Genomic DNA, 24,923 nt, shown 5'->3' with positions numbered 1-24,923 from the left:
TACATTTCATGGGCATTTGATAGTTTTATATCACCAACTATCGTTACATAACTAATTATTCGGTATACAACTGTCTATTTACATTTTACCTAAAGTTACTAATTCGTTGTCAAACTAACAGAATGGTAACAATTGAGGAGTAACTGAGAAGGGCCCACTACGAGTGAAATTCTGAGACAACATGGGACTGTTTTGAAAAACAAATACATTGCAACCATCTCAAGTCAAGTTGCTTCCCAGCTGTTGAGTATGAATGATTCTAGAGTCACGTCAAATTGCTTCCCAAAGGAGAAGTGCAAAAGACTGAACATCGGAGTCGTCTAACGAGGCAGTCAAAAGTAGTTGGAATTTGAGTAAAAGAAATTCAAAAAATCTTGTAGATGCAGTGTTTGAATCGTGTTTTTATAGTGGAAATAGATTCAACACCATCGAAAACTTTTAGGACACCTAAAATTTTGAAGTTTAACAACTATAACTTGAATTTACAAAAATCCTTGCCCAATTTTCTCTACCTATAACCCAAATTTCCATAATTTCCCGAACAACTCCTCCACCTCCTTAAACTACGCGGTAAACATCGGCTCAAAACTGTTGAGCACAAATGACTCTCGATGTACCGACCATACCGTCAACCCTTCATCATCGGTTCACGATCATAAGTTCACGAAATTGACCACTAACTTTGATGGCAATTGTCATTGGCCGGCATCGATACGGAGGGCCATCAAGGCCACGACACTGCATTCAAGAAACCACTACATAAGATCTGGGACAGGCGGAGGGAATACACATTGACCCATTTTCCAGTGATGATGGGTTAAGAGTCAAGACGATGGAGAAGGAAATAGAGCTGAATTGACACTGAACTGATTTGAATGATGTGTTGTCGCCGAAAGCGAAAGTATAGAACAGGAAAGCGTTCACTACTTGTACATAATATAATAGGCGTTCTCTATCGACACCACAAATTAGTCTGGTGGTAAATTTTTTTGTTAGAACTTAGTAAAAAAAAAATCAGATTGCTAGAGTGCTTAAAATTAATTACGCCGTAAGGCGTTTCCCTCTGAAATCCATCCCCTTTTTGCCTACGTGTCATCCTTGGACACTGTACGATTAGATGTTAGATGATTACAAACACTTGAACCGTCGATCAAAACAGTTACAAATTTGTCTTGATCCTGTCGGCGACTCGATCCCGGGGAACTTTCTTGGTGGTCTCGGAGCAGGGCCAGCAACCAGTCTTTTGGCCGAGCTGAACGCAGCGCATTCTGTGAAAAAGGGCAAGAACCATGGTGCGCAACACCATTCTGATGTTCTCAACCTTGTTCAGCAAGTCCTCCGACGCGTAAGCCAGCTCGCCCATGCGGTAATAATTCTTCTCCGACATCGTAGGTTCGAGACTAAGGCGGTCCAGGTAATGCGCGACGAGGCCGTGGAAGAGATTGATGAAGAGCGCGAGGTGCCAATCCCCAATCCAGAGGTAGGGTTTCTCCAGAGGTGTTCTCCAGGCAGGCGTTAGGACTTGCCTCCCCTGGATCCCTCCAGGCCGCTCTGGCAGATTCATTTTCTACGCGTTAGATTGGAGGATGCAGAGTCCAACGCCTTCTGAATCTTGTAATTCCCTATTCAATTCCTGGATATGCACCGTGAATCCACTCTCCACTGCCACCACGACGTCTTGATCCTCTCGGCGACTCGATCCCTGGGAACTTTCTTGGTGGTCTCGGAGCAGGGCCAACAACCAGTGTTTGGCAATGGGGCCTCCTAGGCCGAGCTGAACGTGGCGCATTCTGTGAAAAAGGGCAAGAACCATGGTGCGCAGCACCATTCTGATGTTCTCAACCTTGTTCAACAAGTCCTCCGACACGTAAGCTAGACCGCCCCTGCGATAATAATTCTTCTCCGACGTCGCAGTTTCGAGACTGAGGCGGTCCAGGTAATGCGCGACAAGGCCGTGGAAGAGATTGATGAAGAGCGCGGGGTGCCAATCCCCAATCCAAAGGTAGGGTTTCTCCAGAGGTGTTCTCCAGGCGGGCGTCAGGATTTGCAGCACGTCCTGCCTTGCTGTGCGGTCAAGGGCGTGGTAGTGGGATTCGAAATGGAGACGTAGTGCTTCCACTTGCGCCTCCACGCGGATCACGTCGTCGGATTGCAGCTGCATCTTGGATATCACTGCGGTAAGCTCTTACATGGTTTGTTTGTGTTAGCTTTCTCTACAGTCTTGGATTGATAAAATCCTATTCTTAGATGTTGTATTTTGGGCTTCTTGCAATGGAATTAAGTAATCGCCTTTGAAGGTTGTATGTATGGACAATGGTTCTCTAAAAACCATCGTCGTTCATCTGTTTTCCACTGTGACAATTACCTTTCTAAATACAGAAATTGGGTACAGCAATGTCAGGATCTGGAAAGCACAATACCACTGGGATTTGCCAAATATGATTTGTTGATCATCGAACAGAAGACCAGAAATGGAGAACTATTCACCACACTAGCCGAACATGGCCCTGTCATTTGATGACCCAAGAATTGCGAAATTGACCTCATCATAGAGAAGTGTGCAAAATTGGTAGAACTGAAAGAAGACAACGCTAATTACAATGGTGGTAGGAGAAAGGAACTAAATCCACCTAATCTAGAATTGCTTATACAAGTTGTACAAATTACAAGCTGATAAATAGTCTTTGTTCTACAGAATGACAACTCTTCAAACTACACAGGTAAAGACCATTAATGAATCATAGTGTTAACATAGATTCTAGTGCTTGACATAGATTCTTAGCACTTCTTGGCCTTGTAGGAAGTAAAATACTCCTTTTAGCCACTGGAGGTTTCCTTTGAATAGTAGAAGGCACGATCCCAAGTCTATCTGCAAGAATTGGGCGAACTGATGGAGAAGGCGTTGGATACTACTGGACTTCTTGCTGAACATCTGAATTTGAAAGGAGTGTGATTTGGTAGGAGATTGGTACAGCACGAGGTGACAATTTGGGGCAATTGTTGGTATTTTTTGCTTTCCTTCATCGAATAGGAACTGCACCCCACCTTTCTGTTTAGAGATTCCTGGCCAGTGGTATGTTTTCGCTGGATCAGTGAATACAGTGCTTCCCCCTTCTTTCTTAAATCATTTGAATCCACTGGCACTTCTGATCACTTGAACTTCTTATACCGTTGTATTGATGATGTAAAATATGTAAATAATTATATAGCAAATTCAATGGAGTTGGCCTCTGGATGATCATATTTCATTGTTTGTGATCGACTTGACTGGGGTTGGCCTCTGTATAGCTCTGTATCCTCTATTTCTTTATCAGCCCATAATAATAAAAGTTTATTACAAATGTGGGTGGTGCTTGTTTGTGCTATTGTTCTTTGTATTATGTTTGGCACTTTTTATGAAGTAACCGCGATGATGATACTTCAGGTATATCGTGGCAATGTTGATTTGCTCTGTCTGATTTATAAGATTTCTGTTGTTATTTCACGAGAGGTTGCTATGCACTATATCATCTCCAAGTGCAGCCGAGGATAGTTAACAACAAATCGTGAACTCCTATGGAAAATGAGCTTTCAAAGGATCTGAATAAAGTGAATTCTCAAGGAATTTATGTCTTATTTTTAAAACTAGGGTTTTAAGTATATCACAATGTTCTTTAAATGTCCTCAAGTCAATGGTAATGGTTGTTAGAGAGCCGTGGACTTACAGGAACGAAGAATAATGAATTTCAAGAAAATGTTGTGTTCAAAGATATCTTTACAGTGTTGAATTAAGTCCACAGGAACGAAGAATAATGAATTTCAAGAAAATGTTGTGTTCAAAGATATCTTTACAGTGTTGAATTACAAGTAAGCATTTCCTGACATAAAATGGATAACTAAATAATTTTAATGATAAGACAATTGGTATGATTTATATATGGCTTAAAATTAAAAGTAACTCATCTAAAATAGGAAAAAAAATCAACATTAATCATCTTAAATGCATTTGGATCTTCATCTTAGATACTTTGATTTGCAAAGCTTGGGGACCTATCTTAGATACTTTGACTTGCAAAGCTTGGGGACCTATCTTAGATACTTCGACTTGCATAACTTGGGACCTTGGATGAATCTAACCAATTAGTAATTTGACCTTCCATTGTGAATCAACAATATCCATAAAAGGTCAAATTGTATGATGAAATTGATGTTTCAAAGCTCATTTGTCAACACAACTATCTGAAACTTTTTAGAGGTGAAATTGTCTTATGTACACTCTACCATGATTGCAATTTTTTAAATCCAAAACATAGTTCAAAGTTTCGTAAACTTGTCTTTTGTTAATGACTCTGCAAAAATATTAATGATGTGATCACTTATCTTACAATAAATAAGATTCACAATATCTTTATTTTGTCAAATAATGGGCATGAAACCTCCACATACATTATTTTACTATGAACAATATCTTTATTTTGTCAAATAATGGGCATGAAGCCTCCACATACATTATTTTACTATGAACAAGAAGATTCACAATATCTTTATTTTTTCAAATAATGGGCATGAAGACTCCACATACACTATTTTACTATGAACAAGAAGATTTTGTATTGCATAATACATTGGAATCTATTGCTCAAACGAGAAGCCAACCTCATCCATTATGTGGATTCACATTGATTTTGTCAACATTAAATGCACCCTTATATTCAATTTTAGTGGTCAATAGTTATGTCTGCTTCTTACAAGACCAAAGTAACTGACTAGTTTCATATTCTTAATGAAGTACTTCATACTATGCTAATATGTATCTTTCATAAACAATCCTTTTTGTGGCCTCTAAGCAGCTCTCTTTCATATCCTAGACCACACTAACATCAAATAATATATCAAATCTGCTATGAATCAAGTAAATGAGGCTCCAGTAGTCTTCTTGTAGAGAGTACCATTAATTTTCAAAGGCACACTCAGTCAATTTCTCTCTTGATTGATATGGTGCCAAAAATGGTTTATAGTGTTCCATCCTAAACATGTATAATGAATGGCGATTTATATTTAGGTAAATAAATATATTGTTATCCATTTGCAAAACTTGGTTTCCATAAGGAAAAATACAACACACTCAGGTTTGTAATTCTAAATATCTCTATTATTGTTTTTTCAAACCCAAAATTAGGTTGACACTACTTCAATTTATGATTAAGTCACCAACATGTAAGTATTATCACTTGCAAATTTATGATTAAGTCACCAACATGTAAGTATCATCATTTGCAAAATATAAACACTACAATCAAATTCATGATGCTTGAAACCAAAACTAATAATCAATCAATCTTCTTATACCACACTATGGAGGCTTGCTTCAAAGTGTAAAAGGATTTCTTTAGTAGACAAACAAGATTGTGGCTCTTCTCAAAGCCTTGGATTGCTCCATATAAATCTCCTCATTGAGAACATGTAAAAAAATTGCTCCATATAAATCTCCTCAGTGAGAACACCATGTAAAAAAAAAATTGACATCCAATTGATGTATGTTATAACACTTATACAGAATGAATAATGTGTGAAATAATAAGTAGATAAGAGTTCATATTTGCAATAGGTGCAAAGATTTCAATGTAGTCAATATGAATATGATCTTGTTGAGAGAAGATTTTTGTCACAAGTAAATTTATGTTTCTCAATAACACTTGCAGATGGTAAATTTAGTCTTGTAGACCATTAGACATTTCATCACATTCTTTCTTTATGCCTGGGGAACTAAGTCTCAACTTTTATTTTTCATCAAAGGAATTGCACTCTTTAGTCATATCATTCTCCCATTTAGATTAAACTTGTGCATTTGAATGTCTATTGAGATCAATTCCTTTAGGATACATGCCATGAAAGCAACACTAACACACTATTTCTATCAAGTCTTTCTTGAGTCATTTATCGTACCTACATTAACATCGACAACTTCAATTGTCTTAGTCAACCATTGGAGAAGACAAATGTCCCTTATAGATGGAAATTTTGTATCAGATTCACCATGAGAATTCATAGTCAAATGATTAGATAAGCCATTGCTTGTAGTCAATTATATTGGAAAAGATCCACTCGAAGTGAAATCCATTACACTAGTTGATTGCCTAGTGGAAAAGCTAGTCAATGCATTAGTTAAGGTTGTATAATAATATGCTGATATAGAATTTGTCCTAATCTCAAATGCATCATTGCTTAATAATCCATATGGGGACTTTATTTTGGCAACCCTTGGAAGTCTGCTTGTTAAAAGACAACATCCCACCTGCAAATAACTTTTCATTTTATTAGAATGACCAATTTGTAGGCATTTGCCAATTTGTAGCAATTTGTAACCTTCATGGCCAACCTTCAAGCAACAAAATTTGTTACAATTAGATGATTTATCAAATAAAGAACAGAGCTTCATACATGTATGAATTTTCTTTTTGCAATCATGACTCCCATCATGACCTGCCAAATTTCGGCATTCCTCCAATTCATTTCCTTGGTGTGATTCAAGAGAGCAATATGTGCACTTTTCATCGCAACAATGGTTACCCATACAAGAGTGATCAGAGGAATGGCCCTTCTCTAGAACACATTGCCAAAAACATACAGAACATTTACAAACACATACAGAGAGTCCCTGTTTCAGTTCTGCAAGTGATAAAATTGCCTCCAATTTCAACTTTTGTACATCAGCATTCCCAGAAAATTCTGCAGTGTTGTAGTGAAGCCACTTTTCAACACAATCGCGTCGTCTATCAGACAATGACACTAAGAAATCGAGAAATTTAGAGTGACAAAAATCACCATTTTTGCCTCTCCTTTCCAAGACACATTCTAGTTTTGATCTGAGACGATACAAAAATTTTCCATTTGACGTAGATTCATCTAAAGTTGCAAGCTCCAAGCCGATGTCCTGCAAATCTAGAAGGAGATCCCCAATTACTATTGGAGCGTCACTTACCTCTCCCTCTGAGTCAAATTGGCAGCCTCCAAACACTGAATCATGATTAGATAAGCCATTTCTTGTAGTCAATCATGCATGGATTCATTTGACTATGAATTGGCTCTAGATAATACAAATGTATTGCCTGCATTCCAAATTGTGGTCAAGGAGATTTACACTAATGTGAGCAAGAAAATGCTAAATTCAGATTCCTATAAGTCTCAATTGTCTCTCAACAAAGTTAATATTATGGATGTATATGGAGATGGGGATGGAGTGGAACCACCGAAGACAAAGAATTCTTGCTGCTGAGGATTCAGAGAAAAAGCTCCTTTGTTTCTGAGCATTCTTCAAACAATTGTCTGTGTGTCCTTAATTGGAAGAAAAAATATGCAACATAGGCTATCAACATGATGATGTTGCTGACTCTAGACAGCTGTAATGTTGATACAGTTGCTTCACTATATGCCATAGATTGTTGAAGGGCCAAGGGTAGCATGAGACACAGTGAAGCCATCATGAGAAGACTAGAGTTGATTCCAGAAATAACCTACGTCATATAGCAATACAACACCCATGGTTAGGCCCTAATGAATGAATATCATGAGCAGGTCAGACTTGTTTTGGTGGCCTAGGTTGTTAAAGAAAAACTAAAAATATATCACATGCCTTGTCAAACCGTTGTTCTTTTTTCATGTTGGCAATTCCTCCACAAAAGAGAGATGTGCCAAGCACAAAAAGTAAGTTGGAAAGCACAAAGCCTAGTAGAGAATACTTGACCACATTGGTCTTGCCATGGTAAAGTGCAAACACTGCAATGAGCATCTCTGTTGCATTTCCACATGTGGCGTTGAGCAGCCCGCCAACTATAGGAGAATTAATTAACAATATATTTGCATCAGTTACTTCAAAATGTCAAACACTTTCTCATATATATCAATTAGCTCATATCTTGTATCCACAAATATGAGTACATAGTCCATATACATATAAGAATCTCACTTGTTGGTCCAGTGTAGAATGCAATTTGTTTGCAACAATTTACAACAAAACATCAGATTGTAGAACCAACAAACATAATATTTTATGAAGTCACTGCACTGCAGTGACCATTCCAAGTGTATAAACAATTGCAGTACAAGGTATAGATTACACGTAACCTATGTACATATACCATGCAATTTTTCACTTACTCAGTGACAAAGCCTATACATTCAGCAAGAGGTGCAAGGCCAAGCAAACTTATGATGAACACCCAAACCTGCAAACAAAAGAATGTGGAAAATGATGCCAGAAAAACTTACAGAAAATGTCAGAAATGATAAAATTTCAAGTAGCATGAACCCTTCGTCCTTTCTATTGATAAACTTACAGAAATGATGCTACTTTCAATAAAGAGCTTGAAAGACAACTTGTTATTGTTAGATTGCTTACAATAGATGGGTTGGAGCTTCCATTTCTGGTTGCTCTGTTTCTTCCACTCAAAGAGGATGAGTTCATTTCCATCACGTATTCCTCCAACATGGCCATCTGCAGCTTTCGCATCCATATTCAAATTAATGTTGTTCACAGGCCTCAGACATTGATACCTATTTCCAACATCTGCACTTAAGGTCCACAGAACAGACTGCTCTGCCTTGTCATGATTATAATCTGCCAAGTATATCTGTTCAACAACATTCAACAAAAACTATGGATTAGGGGACCACCGTTGTAAACAGCTCTGTTGCAGCCCATAATGCCCAAGACCCTAGCATTCCAAAACCCTGAGTTAAGGTGGTTTATAGCATTGCAGTGAATAAGACTTCTCTACATATCCAGAGGAGAGGCTATATTAAACAATGAAACTAAAAGGAAAAGGGAAACAGAAAGTTTTACCTGGTCCCATTCTTTATCCCCATGTTTCAGAGCATGTTTGGTGGCCTTGTTCACCAAGGCAAACGCTGGGAAGGCAGCTTCATCCTTGACTCGAAGGCCCCATGAATCTACTTTGATCCATTGCTGACAAAAGGTTCCATCAAACAGGGGAATAAGGATAGTGATCAATCATCAATTATTAGATGAACAAATGCTTTCAGCGAGCTTCAAATAAAGTAGCTCAAACTGATGAACATACCTGATGAGGATCATGTGGGTTTTCCAGCGCAAGCACTGCAACATCACCACGAGCAACCAAGAAAAACTCTGGGTTGGCTTCACAATGGATCTTAACCGTATGTCCTTGTGGCTCGACATTAGCCTGTGGTGGATAGAATGAACTCTGCTCACCTCGTGGTGGATGGACTCCTTGTGAAGCACCCACTGTTCAATTTACCAACAAATATTTAAAAATCGGCACTCACCCAATTACGCCTGAACCTGAAGGGGACATCCCCTAGGTGTTGAGCTGCAAAGAGGAGGAATTGCCTGGGCCGGAGTTTTGTGGTGAGCTACAGGCGCCGAGTCGAGGAGGAAGGTGAGTGAGCTGTAGGGGCCGAGTCGTGTTGGTTGGGGGAGCAGCCCGCGGTTTAGCAATTCCTCCATTTCGAATTGGAAATGGAATCAACTCTCCGCTGCGGCAATTCCAGCTCTGATCCGATCTATCAGGGAATGTCAAGATTGCCAGCTCCGATCCGATCTGTCAGGAAATGTCAGGAAATGAATGTGGAGCAGTGGACGAAGGGTGGCGGAGCTAGGGGAGGGTGGCGGAGCTAGGACGGAGGGATTGCCGACGGCCGGAGCCGGACGATTTTCCGGGCAGCGACGGAAACCGGGCAATTCCTCCACCTAGGTAGACTACTCCAAAAAAATCAATTGTGTAAATACAAATAACACACCCTACAAAGTGATGTCTTCTTGAATATTGATCAATATGAATGATTTTCCTTTCATAGTTCTTGTGTTTTGATTCTTTATGAATAGGAATTGATTCATTCAATTAAAATTGGTATTGTTGATTTTGATGGCACTTTTGTTCTCCAGCTTGATGATTGGGTGTTGTGCCGAATTTGCAAGAAAAATGGTCATTCTCAGAGAGTACAAGGGGTAGAACGAGATGAATCACCAAGTGCAGATGAAGTGATGGCTTCTTTGCCTGATATTGATCAGCAAAACAAACTGCAACTGTCCAAAATTACCTCTTTCAGTGGGTTGTTGGAGAGTGACGATCCTTACATAGATGGTTTTTTAAATGATGAAGCCATGGATGGCAATGGAAAGAGCAGCAAACTACCTCAAGTCCAGTCCTCCAACCTCTCTCACAACAATTTCAGCAATAACAATGACAACAATAGCGATTGTCGATATGAAGTTGTCCCAAAACAAGAAGAATTAGCAGTGGAGAATGACAACAAATTCAATTCTCTCAAGAGGACCCTCTTCTTAGCATATGGGGACGATGAAACCAACCCTGCAAAGAGATTCAACAACATGCAGAACAACTACAGCTACAACGTCAACAATAATGTTTCAGCCTTGCTTAATTCAATGCAGCCCAATCAAACTTTCCAACAGCAGAACTTCCTAAGCGCATTGAATGACAGTCAACAGAATTTCAGACTTCCCTAAATTCAGAACATGCATTGGACCACCTAAGCAAACAGAAACAAAAAAAAAATACTTCAATTCCAGACGCACAGGTAAGCGAATGCGTTCGGCCTTGATGGCAACTGTATATCAGAAACAACTTCGGTTGTCCAGTCTAGGAAGATGAAGACATGCCACTGGTGAGATTGTAAACTACATAGTTGTAGATGCATATCGTTTTGGAGAGTTTCTGTGGTGGCTGCATTGGGGTTGGACTGTCCCTTTGCAAATTTGTGTAGCAATTGGCATCCTTTTTGCCACAGTTGGAAGGGCAGCTATTCCAGGTTTGCTCATCATCATTCTTACTCTCATTCTAAACAAACCTCTGGCCAAAACCCTCTAAAAGTGCCATGCTGAGTTCATGACTGCATAAGATGAGAGACTCAGAATAACATCTGAAATTCTTAATAGTATGAAAATAATCAAACTACAAGCATGGGAAGAAAAATTTAAAGCGCTGATAGAAAATCTCCGAGCTATGGAGTCCAAATGGTTGTCTTCAGCACAGTTTAATAGAACACATGGTGCCATACTCTACTAGATGTCACGCATCATTACTGCATCTATAGTTTTTGCCGGGTGTGCTATCATAGGGGATCCACCGTTAACTGCCACAACCATATTTACAGTGCTTGCAACATTCTGTGTGATACAAGATCCAGTGACAATGCTACCTGAAGTTTTGCCTATATTAATTCAGGTTAAAGTCTCCTTAGATCGTCTGGACAAGTTCTTACAAGATGATGAGCTGAGACCAGATTCTGTTGTGAGGAAAGCACTTGCCGGATCCCAGTATACCATCGAAATTCATCAAACCCTACTCAGCTGGGATCCAGAATCTTCATTGACAAAGCCGACATTGAAGGGAATAAATCTACACATTAAAACTGGAGAAAAGGTAGCAATTTGTGGCTCAGAGGGATCAAGGAAATCTGCTCTGCTATATACAATTCTTGTAGAAATCCCAAAAATTTTAGGAGATGTAAGTTGAACATTAACTACTCTTCTTGAGCAAAAGTAACCATTTCATAGTTCAACAAGATTGTAGATGCAGCTTTTTTGCTTTCTATATACATAAATTCTTCCATAAACTTTTTGATTGGACTACGTGCAGGTTGAAGTATATGGAAATGTTGCCTACATGGCACAAACAGCTTGGATTCAGAGTGGTACTGTCAGAGATAACATACTTTATGGGAAACCAATGGACAAAATTCAATACAAGAAGGCAATAAAAGCTTGTGCATTAGACAAGGATATAGAGAGTTTTGCTCATGGAGATATGACGGAGATTGGGGAGAGAGGATTGAATATGAGTGGAGGACAAAAACAGAGGATTCAGTTGGCTAGAGCAGTATATAACGATGCTGACATCTATCTATTGGATGATCCCTTCAGTGCAGTCGATGCTCATACAGCTTCAACTCTATCAAATAAGGAGGAGACATTACATAAGAGAGACTCCAAGACTTGCTAATATTACTTGTCATAGTATGAAAAATCTAGTTTACCTTTGTATCAGATCTGTAAAGATCTTAGAATGAGATCCAGACATATTAATGTGAAAATTTCTGTGCATATTAGATATAAAATATTTGAGTTTTGGGTTATCAAAGCTATAGATTGAGAACTACATGGATTGCTTGATAGGATGGCTAGTTTGATTTGTATATCAGGATTGCCAGCTTCTTTGTGGTGGTAGTGTGAGATCAATTGGGAATTGCTACTCGTTTCATACTTCAAGAGGGAAATGAATTTCCCAATGATGGTGGTGATGAAGGAACTTAGCAAAAGCACAGAGAATATCATAGTTGATTGAATAAAAAAATCAATTGTGTAAATACACATAACACACCCTACAAAGTGATGTCTTCTTGAATATTGATCAATATGAATGATTTTCCTTTCACAGTTCTTGTGTTTTGATTCTTTATGAATAGGAATTGATTCATTCAACTAAAATTGGTATTGTTGATTTTGATGGCACTTCTGTTCTCCAGCTTGATGATTGGGTGCTGTGTAGAATTTGCAAGAAAAATGGTCATTCTCAGAGAGTACAAGGGGTAGAACGAGATGAATCACCAAGTGCAGATGAAGTGATGGCTTCTTTGCCTGATATTGATCAGCAAAACAAACTGCAACTGCCCAAAATTGCCTCTTTCAGTAGGTCGTTGGAGAGTGACGATCCTTTCATAGATGGTTTTTTAAACGATGAAGCCATGGATGGCAATGGAAACAACAACAGATTACCTCAAGTCCAGTCCTCCAACCTCTCTCACAACAATTTCAGCAATAACAATGACAACAATAGCGATTTCCGATATGAAGTTGTCCCAAAACAAGAAGAATTAGCAATAGAGAATGACAACAAATTCAATTCTCTCAAGAGGACCCTCTCCTTAACATATGGGGATGATGAAACCAACCCTGAAAAGAGATTCAACAACATGCAGAACAACTACAGCTACAATGCCAACAATAATGTTTCAGCCTTGCGTAATTCAATGCAGCCCATTCAAAATTTCCAACAGCGGAACTTCCTAAGCGCATTGAATGACAGTCAACAGAATTTCAGACTTCCCTACATTCAAAACATGCATTGGACCACCTAAGCAAACAGACAAAAAAAAAAATTCAACAGCTGCAAAGCCACTCACATTTGACACACAAGAAATATATCTAGAACAGTGATTTGATCTTTATCGAGTTTAAATGTCATAAAAACAATGTATGAAACAACTAAATTCCCCCATTTCACAATTAGTATAACAGCACATGCATGAACACCATAACATTAGAAAAACTAGCACGCCATGAATTGGGCAATGGAATAAAAACATACAGGACAGTCTTCATCCCTCCTGATCAGATTGACATGTACTGGAACCCTCCTGTCTGCTGGCTCCAATTCTTTAGGGCATTCAGACTTCTGGATACTCTGCAGAAAAAACAATTCAATACCTGTAAAAAAAATTGCAATGTAGCATGAAAATCAGATTATGCTTGTTTAAACTGACATAATATGCAGCTTTCATCATAAAAATAAAAATGCTAGCACATACTACTTGACACAACATTACCATTTAGAATAACCATAATTGTCCAAAAGACATAGCTGGCACAAATGCCGCTTGAATGAAAATAACGCTGAAGCACAATTCCCATTCTAAAATCTAATTTTTACATCCCTGTAATAAAAGTGGCATCATATAGAATGCTTCAAGATAGGTCCGCAATTAGCTAAGTAATTGGACCGTTGAGAGGCCATGATGGATGAAAGTTGTATATATTATTATTCTCCAAGGACCACGGAGCTAACTGAAATCCATTTTTATATGATTTGTGACACAGGCAGAGTTAGTCAATATTACCATACTAGCTGACAATAGAGTTTCAGATAACAATGTCATATGGTTTAAGGTCTTCATATCACACCAGAGTTTGAATTGAACATTGAGGCTTATGATAAATACAACAAACTGTATCTTCGCACATTGTTTGATTTCTCCACTGGATTTGGTTTTGCAAGGATCATAAAAACAATGTATGAAACAACTAAATTCCCCCATTTCACAATTAGTATAACAGCACATGCATGAACACCATAACCTTAGAAAAACTAGCACGCCATGAATTGGACAATGGAATGAAAACATACAGGACAGTCTTCATCCCTCCTGATCAGATTGACATGTACTGGAACCCTCTTGTCTGCTGGCTCTAATTCTTTAGGGCATTCAGACTTCTGGATACTCTGCAGAAAAACAATTCAATGCCTATGAAAAAGATTGCACTGTAGCATGAAAATCAGATTATGCTTGTTTAAACTGATATAATATGCAGCTTTCATCATAAAATAAAAATGCTAGCACATTACCATTTAGAATAACCATAATTGTCCAAAAGACATAGCTGGCACAAAGCACAATTCCCATTCTAAAATCTAATTTCTGCATCCCTGTAATAAAAGCGGCATCATATAGAATGTTTCAAGATAGGTCTGCAATTAGCTAAGTAATTGGACTGTTGAGAGGCCATGATGGATGAAAGTTGTATATATTATTATTCTCCAAGGACCACGGAGCTAACTGAAATCCATTTTTATATGATTTGTGACACAGGCAGAGTTAGTCAATATTACCATACTAGGAGTAATGAGAAAGAGATGTCTCTGTGTACGATGTTGCCATGGAATATAATAGGCATAGGAACAGTGTGGGCTGGAGGACAATACATAGCTCCTTCATGAGCCCAAGCATTTGTTTTCACCTCCTTATCAACCACCTGTGGCTTCTCTGCATCATAAGGAATATATCCTGGCAGGGATTCAGTTCATCACAATGTGATATGGTTTAAGGTCTTCATATTTCTAGGCAAATACATTAGAATGTTGTTTGAAAAGATTAACATACCTCTCCTTAAAATTTTGTATATCGATATGGATACCCAGTTGTTGTTCGCGTGAATTCATTTGTTTAACTTCACCTTCAACTAGGCAATATTTAAGGTATCTAAACAAGTTCAATGGATATTTATGACTACTTTTATTCTATTTCATAGCCACTTTAACCCCCGAATAGGGTTTTCGGCATGGCTTCCTCAATTCAAACTCATTATCATCGACCCTTGCTTTCAAAAAAGCCCATTCACATTTCAATATTCTTCCACACACTATGCCTTACGGCATTTCCTTTGCAACATTAGATGCAAATGCTAGTTATAAGTTTTTTAGACTAGGATTGAGAGTTATTTCCTCAGCGTGCATTCACATTATCATTTTTCTAGTCACATGACTTAGTGACAACTTTAAATAAGGAACAAAGTCGAAGTCGAAGTCGTCGAAGTTGTTGGTTTTTCCTATCACATGACTTAGTGGACAACTTTAAAAGGAACAAAGTCCAAGTCAAAGTCTCGGCTAAATTAAATATTAAAAGAATACGTTGTTGTGTCCCTTGTTTTCAAAGACTTTGGGACAAGACTTATATTCAGGGTCGTCTAGTGTGTGGAGCCACATTGATAAAGATAAAAAGAATACAACTTCCACCTAACACATAAATGAAATCAAAATTTTACTGTATTATAAATAGTCGTCATTTATGTATAAAGGTGTATAAAATTTGTAATTCTTTTTCGTAAGTCTTTTTTTCTTAAAATAAAAAGTAATATGAATTATAATTAAAAACAAATTTTTTAATTAATTTTAATTAGAAATATTCTAAAATATCAATAGCATTAATTATATTATAATTGAATATGAGGGAGATGCAAAAATAATATTTATATTTATATTAATTTTAGAAATGATGTCTTCTTCTTTCTATATTCACTTTTGAATGTAAACCAGATTCATAATATTCATAAACTATTTAAATATCTATGTTAACTAATTTAGTTCAATATCAATTTCACATATATATAGAGAAATGTGTGTGTTCGCCTTAACCATGATCAAATATTTCAATATCCAAGAAGAGGGATTTGTAATTCAAGATCCCTAGCATATGGACATGACCATATGTGAAAGGCCCCAACAACTATTGTTTGAAGTGCACCATGCATGTAACAAGAAACATAAACTCTACGCAATGAGCAAAGAAAGGAACAAAGCAATTTGGAGTGTAATAGGAGTAGCCCGATCCAGTGAACCCATGATACCATGGGTCAATATCAATGGTATGGAAGCAATAATCTATAAATCTAGTGTTAATATTTAGGGAGAATAGAAAAAACCTATGAGATTAAGAGAACTACAATGGACCAAGTGAAGAAGGGTAAGTCACTGAACCCATGATACCATGAGTCAATACCATGGATCAATATCAATGGCAAGGAAGGAATAATATATAAATATAGTGTTAATATTTAGGGAGAATAGCAAAAACCTATGAGATTAAGAGAGCTAGAATGGACCAAGTGAATAAGGGTAAGCCAACTGAGGCACAAGAAGTCTTAGTAGATTGGAATTGCCAAGTGATGTGGTGACAGTGCTGAGTGTGTTAACCAGAATAGAACAAAACAAAATGCATATCTGAGTTGTAATTTGAATATCAAGTTGAAGAGAGCGTGAGCAAGCAATAAGTAATGTGAGATCTGAGCCAATAAAGGAAAGAACATACCATTGAAGCGCATAGTTGTGCAGAGATATGCAAGTTAATCAAGAAAGAGAAAATTGTTGCTCTAAGTAAAGAGCTAAAAGAAGGTCAAATTTTGCACATCTTGAAGTGTCAATTTTTTTCTCAATTTTAACACATTAAAAAAGAATTGATTTTTCTCAACACTTATAAAATAATTATTTTAAGTAAAAAATTAAAAAGAAAATCAAATTTTGCACATCTTGAAATGTAAATTTTTAAATAAATATAAATTTTTAAACAAAATTTACCCATCTTAAAAAATGTGATTCCTTTCGACATTTGTAAATTCAAATTCAAAATCTTAATCATAAAATATAAAGACATTTGTAAATTCAAATTCAAAATCTTAATCATAAAATATAAAATACTCAAATATATTTGCATAATGAGAAAACATAGTTCACTAAACAGAGATGTCAAATTCACTTTTGCTTTTATCATATAAATTATGCCATTGTACTAACAGATTTGTCAGATTCACTTTTGTTTTTATCATATAAATTATGCAATTATACCAACAGATTGGTCAGATTCACTTTTGTTTTTATCATATAAATCATGCAATTATACTAACAATTTATCTTTAATTTTACGCGTCAATATTTTTTTCCTAATATGAAATTAATACAAGAATCTGTGCCATATAAATAAACGAGAGAACTCCAATCAAAATGGTTTTCTCTGCTGTCTGACTGTTAGTTACACTTCAGAAACCATCTTCTTGGAGGAGGAGATGGAGATCCATCACGTCCCTTCATTTCTCTGGTTTATTACTAGCATTTGCACCTAATGTTGCAAAGGAGACGTCGTAAGGTATAGTCTGTGGAAGAATATTGAAATGTGAATGGGCTTTTACGGGCTTTTTTGAAAGCAAGGGTCGATGTATTTGAGTTTTAATTTGAGGAAGCCATGTCGAAAAGTGTATTTGGGGGTTAAAGTGGCTACGAAATGGAATGCAAGTAGTCTTAAATATCCATTGAACTTGTTTAGACACCTTCGTATCTGGATTAAAATTGCGTAGTTGAAGGTGAAGGTAAAGGAATGAATTCACACGAAACGCGAACAAGCGCTGGGTATCCATATCGATTTGGATGGGGTTATTTAAGAAATCATTATTCAAATGGGAAATTTAATTAATATGAAGACATATTTAAAACATGCATTATATTCATTGAAATAAATTGATTTTGTTAACAAAATATGTTAAAACCCATTGATAATGAATCGGTTGTGAAGACATAAACTATCAAAATGGTATTTGATCTTGAAACATCCTTTTTCAAGTTTCAAATGGAAAATACAAATAGTGAATATAATATTCTAAAGAACATTGTGCTTGTCATTCCATATTTGAAGTTGTATCAAAACTTGTTGGAGGCATCGAAGACCTGAAGAAGCAATGAACCTGCAAACTGTATATTTTGTTAGAAGTTGTAATATGTAAATCAGTTGTGGAAATTTATTAGTAATACTTTGCAGGTGAGTTGTGTTAAAATGAATTTGGAATGAATGGAAATGAAGTTACCTTTGCCATGGGGATTTATATATTGTTAGTGGAAAATGCATGGTGAATGATGGCATACTAAACACCACTAGAGATTTATGCGTAGTTGGAGATGCATATTTCTTGCTTGGTATTCTGCTCATAGTTGCATAGGTGTGCTTTTTCTGAGTCCATATGTCCTATTGCAAAAGAAAGAAAATGTTAGAATGAGATGTACAGATAATATAAGGACATTCTAATATTTGCATAATTATTAATAATGATTAAATTTGGTTGTTGTTGAAAGATATGAAAGGTATGTTATGAAATAGAATGAGCTAAATAAATAGAGGAAACCTTTTGGTGTTGTTAAAGTATGGGTTGGAGCAGATTATCTGGAGGTGGCATTGAACAGAGAATTTCTTCCGCGTGTTTTCTGCGAGTAATGTTTTTGTTGTCCTTCATTTTATTGTAACTTTCGAAACTGAATGCGAGGCTAATCCGGAGATCTTGTAGAGAAGGTACTCTTGAAATTGCTGCGAATGTGAGACCTTGACGTTCTGTTTTTCCAATGTCAATTGTTGCTTTTGGAAGTGTCATACCTTGAGATTTATGTATGGTTAAAGCCCAAGCCATCTTCAGTGGAATTTGTGCACGTCCATTTCTTTTTTATTGCTGGATTAGGCAAGTGAGTGGGGTTTCTTTCATCCCAAGGAGGCCCGATATATTTGGGAAAATCTACGACAACAAATGTTGGCATGCAATATCAAGAGATTGTTGTCTACAAGCATTTTCATAATGTCAATGTCTTCATATAAGTTTAAATAAGGCAAGATTGTTGTCTGCAAGCATTTTCATAATGTCAATGTCTTCATATAAGTTTAAATAAGGCAGAGATAATGGTGGAGTTAACTTGAGATCAATGAGTGGATGAATCAGGTGCTCTTATGCTAGTATGAGCTCCAGAAATTTTCACACAGAATCCTAAACTATTGCCACAATCACAACTTACCAACCTTAACATCCAAATTCTGATGCCATTAGTAACTTACTGAATATGGCATATCATAAATGTGAGGTGATAATAACATTGTTTGATGCACAACCTCTTCCAATATATAGTATTCGAAGCAATAGAGGAAAAATTGAAAGAGATGTCTGACAGTTAAGAAAGGCATGAAGAACCATTTAAAGTCAAGAAAATTGGACGCACAAGTCATATCCTTATTGTAAGTTTTCTTTGTTGCAAAAAGACCAATTTATTATCGGGGTTCTAGAGGTTCTAAACCCAACCTTAATAACCATCGCTGGTTGCTCCATTCAAAACGAGAAGATTGGAGGTAGGATTCACATCCTCATTATAAGTTTTGTTTGTTGCGACAAGACCAATTTATTTTCTGGATTTTAGAGGTTGTAAACCCTTGATAACCATAGAATAAGAGATGGGTGTTGTGTTCTGGATGTATAAAAAGACAAGTCCTGTGATAGTCAGAATATAGTTGAGACACCATGTTAGTAATTTTTACGACGTACTTTGTTAGGAAAATGCAGTTTCCACACCTTGCTAGTAACGTTGGTTGGCACTTTGTAAGAAACATGCAGCTTGCTAAACTGTTACTAGGAGCACAGCCATTTGGTTGGAAACTAAATTTATTCAGAACTAAAGGCAAAGCACTCCCAATTTCATGCCAAGATCATAACTCTGCCCTAGCTCATAGATGACAACTTTGAGAGGGGTATGACTCTGCAAATTTGAACATGCTCCTATAAAAATTAAGCATGTCCTGAGTGGTCTTAGAACTTTAATCTTGAAAAAATATAGTTTTGATTGTTCCATATAAAACACTGCTTTCTCAATTGGGTTTACCCAACTGGTTGTGGAATGTAAGTTATCCTACAAACCCAAGGTCTGTTTTCCTGAGTGACATGTTGAACTCACAATGAATATTTTGTTGTAACAACTTTGAGCGTTGTTCTTGCCCTAGCTTTGTACCCTAAAGAATCTAATGCCAACCGGTTTACTGGTTTTGTCAAGGTCCTCACGAAGCACCAAGTGACACCATATAGGACAAGTGCCCACTGTCACCTCAGCACAAGTCCCCACTTTTTAAGCCCATCTTTCGTACCTCTTTCATTAAATTACTTGATTAACTATAATGGGTCACACTCAATATATAAATATCCTCACCTCCTATCTAAATTTACTTAATTTCCTTCCATCACCCCTTCATACTCTTATTTAATTTACTGTATTTCCATTATCACTAGATAAGCTCTCGAACTCTCACTTCTTTTCAATTTTCAAATTTATTTAACACCTTCCAAGTAGGTAGCTACACAATTCTTTTCCCTTACTACCTCTTCTCTTATGAATATTAGTCAACCTCCCTTATGAAAATTAAACATAACACCTGAGCTCTCATACCTGTTTCAATTTTCAAAATGCACTTAATTCTGGAACTTATTCCCATTTAAGACAATCATGATTCTTTACCCTAAACCTTATAAAATTTTATCATTTGGAATGGATTTTGATTCGCCACAAAGTGTGTCAGGTTGAGACTGGTGAACCATAATCTAGATTGACGATGACTGTTACCTCGTACAGCACAATTCTAAAAATGGAAATGTGGAACCTTATTAAGGGCAGCCCAAAGGAGCTAGCAGAATGGACGAGGACCACATTTATTGCAGTCATGTCACAGTCTAGCGTAGATGCCCATGAAGAGGAACAGAGGCAGTAATTGGTTGTTAATTTCCACTGGTCATTCCTCACGCCCTTAGGTCAGCTTCCTCCTGCTGCCTATCAAAATTGCAGTCAGAACACACGGATCAAAAACAAGTTCTCGGTGCATCCTATTTTGGCCAAATAACGGTAGTACCAAAAAAACTGTCAACTAATTAACACAGCTTATGTGGATCGTCCTATAATGGTCTGCAAATTGGATGGATCCTTTTCAAAGGATTCAACAGAGAAATCGATTCATTGAATATTACCTTTTATGAACAACAGGTATCTTCACAATACTCTTCTGCTTTTTTAAACTTTTCTTCTTTATTTTTCCACACTCTTATCTATGCTTTTTTCCTTTGATAATGTCCTCTATAATATAACCTTCCTGAATTTTTGGAAAGCCAAATGTGAAGTGATAATATCTGTAAAATTGGCCATGAAGTTATAGGTACCAGCAGAACAATTTCCCCCGTTTTTAGACAAAGTCAAAAAAATATTTCTTAAAAATGTGGGCCACTAGACTAATATTTATAAAATATATATCCATAAAAAACCAAAACGATAAAATATATATCCATATTAAGTTTTATCCATAAAAAACCTGAAGCATAAATTATATCTATAGATGTATGAGATTTTTTTAAACCCTCGTCAATACACTACAAAATATACCCCACTCATCAACACGTACCCAAAAAAGAGAAGCAAACTTATAGTTCACTTGTAAATATACCATGGAAATTACAACCTAAAACACTAATAAAGTTTAAACTTTAAAGGAATCATAAAAGGATAGTGATGTATTTATAGTATATACTTGTAGATTACAGTGGTATTCATAATTGTCTAGACATCAATTTTGCGAAGTAACTTAATTATTTTGTGTATCCCATCAAGGATCTCATGGTTATGATCACCAATAGAATGTCAAAAAAGTATGAAGATGTCCTAAAATCATTATTCAGATACAAAAATTGAAATTACAAATAGGGTTGGATGCTCTATCAATTAGATGGGTACGGTACTAAGTGTTGAATGTTTGATTCAATTGGGCACTTGTACCTCCAACCGCAAAGAACAATTCATGGGATTTGATTGGTAAGGAGAGTGTTATAAATAACATGGCATTGAAAGTTCCACTCTCAAAGAATTGATTTACAATTACTAAAAAAGGAGCAAGATACATAGAGAAACATAGAATGATGGAAATATGGAAAATATTTTAACGAGTATCAAGGTTTCACGTTAAATAACCAGGTCAAAAGACTTCAGACTATGATGCACACACAACAAATGAACCTTGGTAACACTCAAATCAAAACCCTACAACTAGATAAAGATGATACCACCAAAAAATATTCTTAACTACTAAGCATCCAATTTACTATGCTTTGAGGACAAAGCATTCTTTAAATACAAATGCAAATGCAGAGGATTCTTTGTCTAAGACTCCTTAGACTATCAAGAGGCATTTGTGGCGAACATGAGAAGGAGGTCAAGAACCAAACAGCACAAGGAAGCACCATGTTTTTTTATGAATGATGTTGTTTCAGACTACATAATTAGACAAATAAAAGTGGGTTGTACCAAGTATTCTTATAGATTAGTATTTCCAGCAAGAAATCAACTAACAGAATATAGTACATTGTCAAAGGTAAAGGGAAAGATCGCATGCAATATCAAGAGATTGTTGTCCGCAAGCATTTCCTTCACCAAACCACATGATTCCCTAGCCAATTTAATTCCAAAAGAAGGCTAAGTCAGTGTCCATAATGTCAATGTCTTCATATAAGTTTAAATAAGGCAGAGATAATGGTGGAGTTAACTTGAGATCAACAAGTGAGTGAATCAGGTGCTCTTGTGCTAGTAAATTGAACTGCCTTGGTGTGGTGTGCCCAGTGTGGGGGAACTTTGTGCACCATCCCATTCTCATCGTCTAAGGACATTCAACCAACCATATGATGGTGTAGTTTTGCACCCTTCCATGAAGGGATCTGCATTTCTTATTCTTTTTAATCAGTGTCCTGAAAGGGTGGCCTCAAAAACCTAGTTAGGGAAAGATGTAGCTAGGGCACTCGTTGCAAAACAAGAACCACTACACTACCAAATTTAGTGGTAACCAAAAGATCTCTGATAGTTTCATTGTATATTTTGAGCATTAATGCCTGAGAATAAGGAAGACATCAAGAAATTTAGCACGAAATGTCAGTTGCATTCAACACAACTCCATTCTAAATAAATCCAAACAAACACTTCGATACAAATAAAATCCAAGGTATCCAAGGTATTAAAATCTTAAAGGCTATCAATCTGATCGGACTATTCAAGACTAGGTCTTAGCAGGTCAAGACGTGTGCATTTTGGAGGCAGATAATGAGAATTTTGTCAGAGTTTTCTTGTTTTTTGTTGTTGGTTTTAATGGTTGATCACAATGAGGATGAGTTCTACATGTTGTTTCACATGACCTTGTGGTAATCAAATCCAATCCCAAAGCAAAGCAAGCTAAGAGAAATACAAATACGAATGTAATTGCAAATGTAAATACAAATGCAAATGCAGAGGATTCTCTGTCTGAGACTCCTTAGACTATCAAGAGGCATCTGTGTCGAACATGAGAAGGAGGTCAAGAGCCAAACAACACAAGGAAGCACAATGTTGTTTATGAATGATGTTGTTTCAGACTACATAATTAGACAGATAACACTAGGTTGTACCAAGTATTCTTATAGATTAGTATTTCCAGCAAGAAATCAACTAACAGAATATAGTACATTGTCAAAGGTAAAGGGAAAGATCGCATGCAATATCAAGAGATTGTTGTCCACAAGCATTTCCTTCACCAAACCACATGATTCCCTAGCCAATTTAATTCCAAAAGAAGGCTAAGTCAGTGTTCATAATGTCAATGTCTTCATATAAGTTTAAATAAGGCAGAGATGATGGTGGAGTTAACTTGAGATCAAGAGTGAGTGAATCATGTGCTCTTATCAAAGAGATGGACTTCGATTATCAGGAATCTCATCCCACTAATACCGGTCAAGATGAAGCTCTCAGCAAGCATGTTTTTCATTAGTGTTTCATATTATGTAAAACAATGTCAATTTTAGGTGTCTTTTATAGAGTTCATCCTAGCAAAAACTTTTTTAAATACTCTGTGAAATGATGATTTGGATCTTCTATACCCAACACATACAGCTAGATAGATATGGTGGTTTTTGTTAACAACATCTTTTTTTTTGTATTGCGCTAAGCTGCCCAGCTCAGCTGTGGCTTTTTTCTAATACAAATATTACCCGTTTATGTTTTATATCTCCGTGTGTAACATTCCTGTCATTGAAACTGCCTTAAGGTCAGAGCTATAATTGAAACAAACTTGGAATTGTGATTGAAACAAAACAAAAAGCCTATTCTCCCAGAATCAAATATTGTGTTTAATAAAAAATATTTAAATATGGCTTTTCACCAAAAATTACCCAAAAGCATCAGGATTTTGAGTTTTCTTCTCTGTGATTGAAAGAAAGCATGGAGCTCATTATGATCGAAGTGAAATAAACCTCAGATTGCAATTATATCAAAATGCCTATTCTCCCAGATTAAAAAATCAAAATGCAATAAACATGAGGTTTTTATCAAAATCTAATAAAAAACAATGTGTTTTCAAAATTTTGTTTCTATGATTGAAAATGTCATACCTGAGCTCATTAGGGTCAAAATCAAATCAATCAAAAGCCTAGAGTTCCTAAGATTCCATATCTGACAACATAATTAAGTTCATTGAGATAAAATCAAAATTTAACCAAAAGCATGGGGATATAATTAAGTTCATTGAGATAAAATCAAAATTTAACCAAAAGCATGGGGATTTTAAGATTTCATTTCTGTGATTGAAAACACCGTAGTTAAGCTCAATAAAATCAAAATAATTTTAAACAAAACGTCGAGTCTTTTGTCAGATTTGTCAGATTTGTCAGATTCACTTTTGTTTTTATCATATAAATTATGCAATTATACCAACAGATTGGTCAGATTCACTTTTGTTTTTATCATATAAATCATGCAATTATA

The 24,923-nt window shown here is 36.4% G+C and overlaps 1 protein-coding gene and 1 long non-coding RNA gene across 2 annotated transcripts in view; both read right to left on the bottom strand.

Moving 5' to 3' along the window:
* LOC149215890 (uncharacterized) overlaps positions 1 to 24,923 on the bottom strand; it is a 72,832-nt gene that overhangs the window by 24,277 nt on the left and 23,632 nt on the right. The window contains exon 2 of the long non-coding RNA XR_016251039.1: positions 13,350 to 13,445. This is a non-coding gene — a long non-coding RNA (uncharacterized LOC149215890). The remainder of the gene's footprint in view (positions 1 to 13,349; positions 13,446 to 24,923) is intronic.
* LOC149215892 (ricin B-like lectin R40G3) lies at positions 8,241 to 9,949 on the bottom strand. Its single transcript, XM_089393125.1, has 5 exons — positions 9,926 to 9,949; positions 9,350 to 9,560; positions 9,060 to 9,244; positions 8,822 to 8,944; positions 8,241 to 8,609 (listed from the first exon to the last, which is right to left on the bottom strand). Exons 1-5 carry the CDS (start codon positions 9,947 to 9,949, stop codon positions 8,256 to 8,258), a joined length of 897 nt encoding a protein of 298 aa, XP_089249251.1. The 3' UTR covers positions 8,241 to 8,255.

This window comes from Pinus tabuliformis, chromosome 1_1, assembly GCF_031772625.1.
Source record: "Pinus tabuliformis cultivar Carrire ecotype Pingquan chromosome 1_1, CPIR1, whole genome shotgun sequence".
NCBI classification, from domain to species: domain Eukaryota; kingdom Viridiplantae; phylum Streptophyta; class Pinopsida; order Pinales; family Pinaceae; genus Pinus; species Pinus tabuliformis.
The sequence above is the reverse complement of the archived record's forward strand: the minus strand, read 5'-3'. Positions and strand labels throughout refer to the sequence as shown.

What these genes read in the sequence shown, in the direction of transcription:
- LOC149215892 (XM_089393125.1), bottom strand. Translation starts at nt 9,949, where the DNA reads ATGACCATTTTTCTTGCAAATTCG. An exon ending in ACCCACATGATCCTCATCAG is followed by an intron (nt 8,945 to 9,059) that starts GTATGTTCATCA and finishes ACCTTTTGTCAG; the next exon opens with CAATGGATCAAAGTAGATTC. An exon ending in GGGATAAAGAATGGGACCAG is followed by an intron (nt 8,610 to 8,821) that starts GTAAAACTTTCT and finishes GTTGTTGAACAG; the next exon opens with ATATACTTGGCAGATTATAA.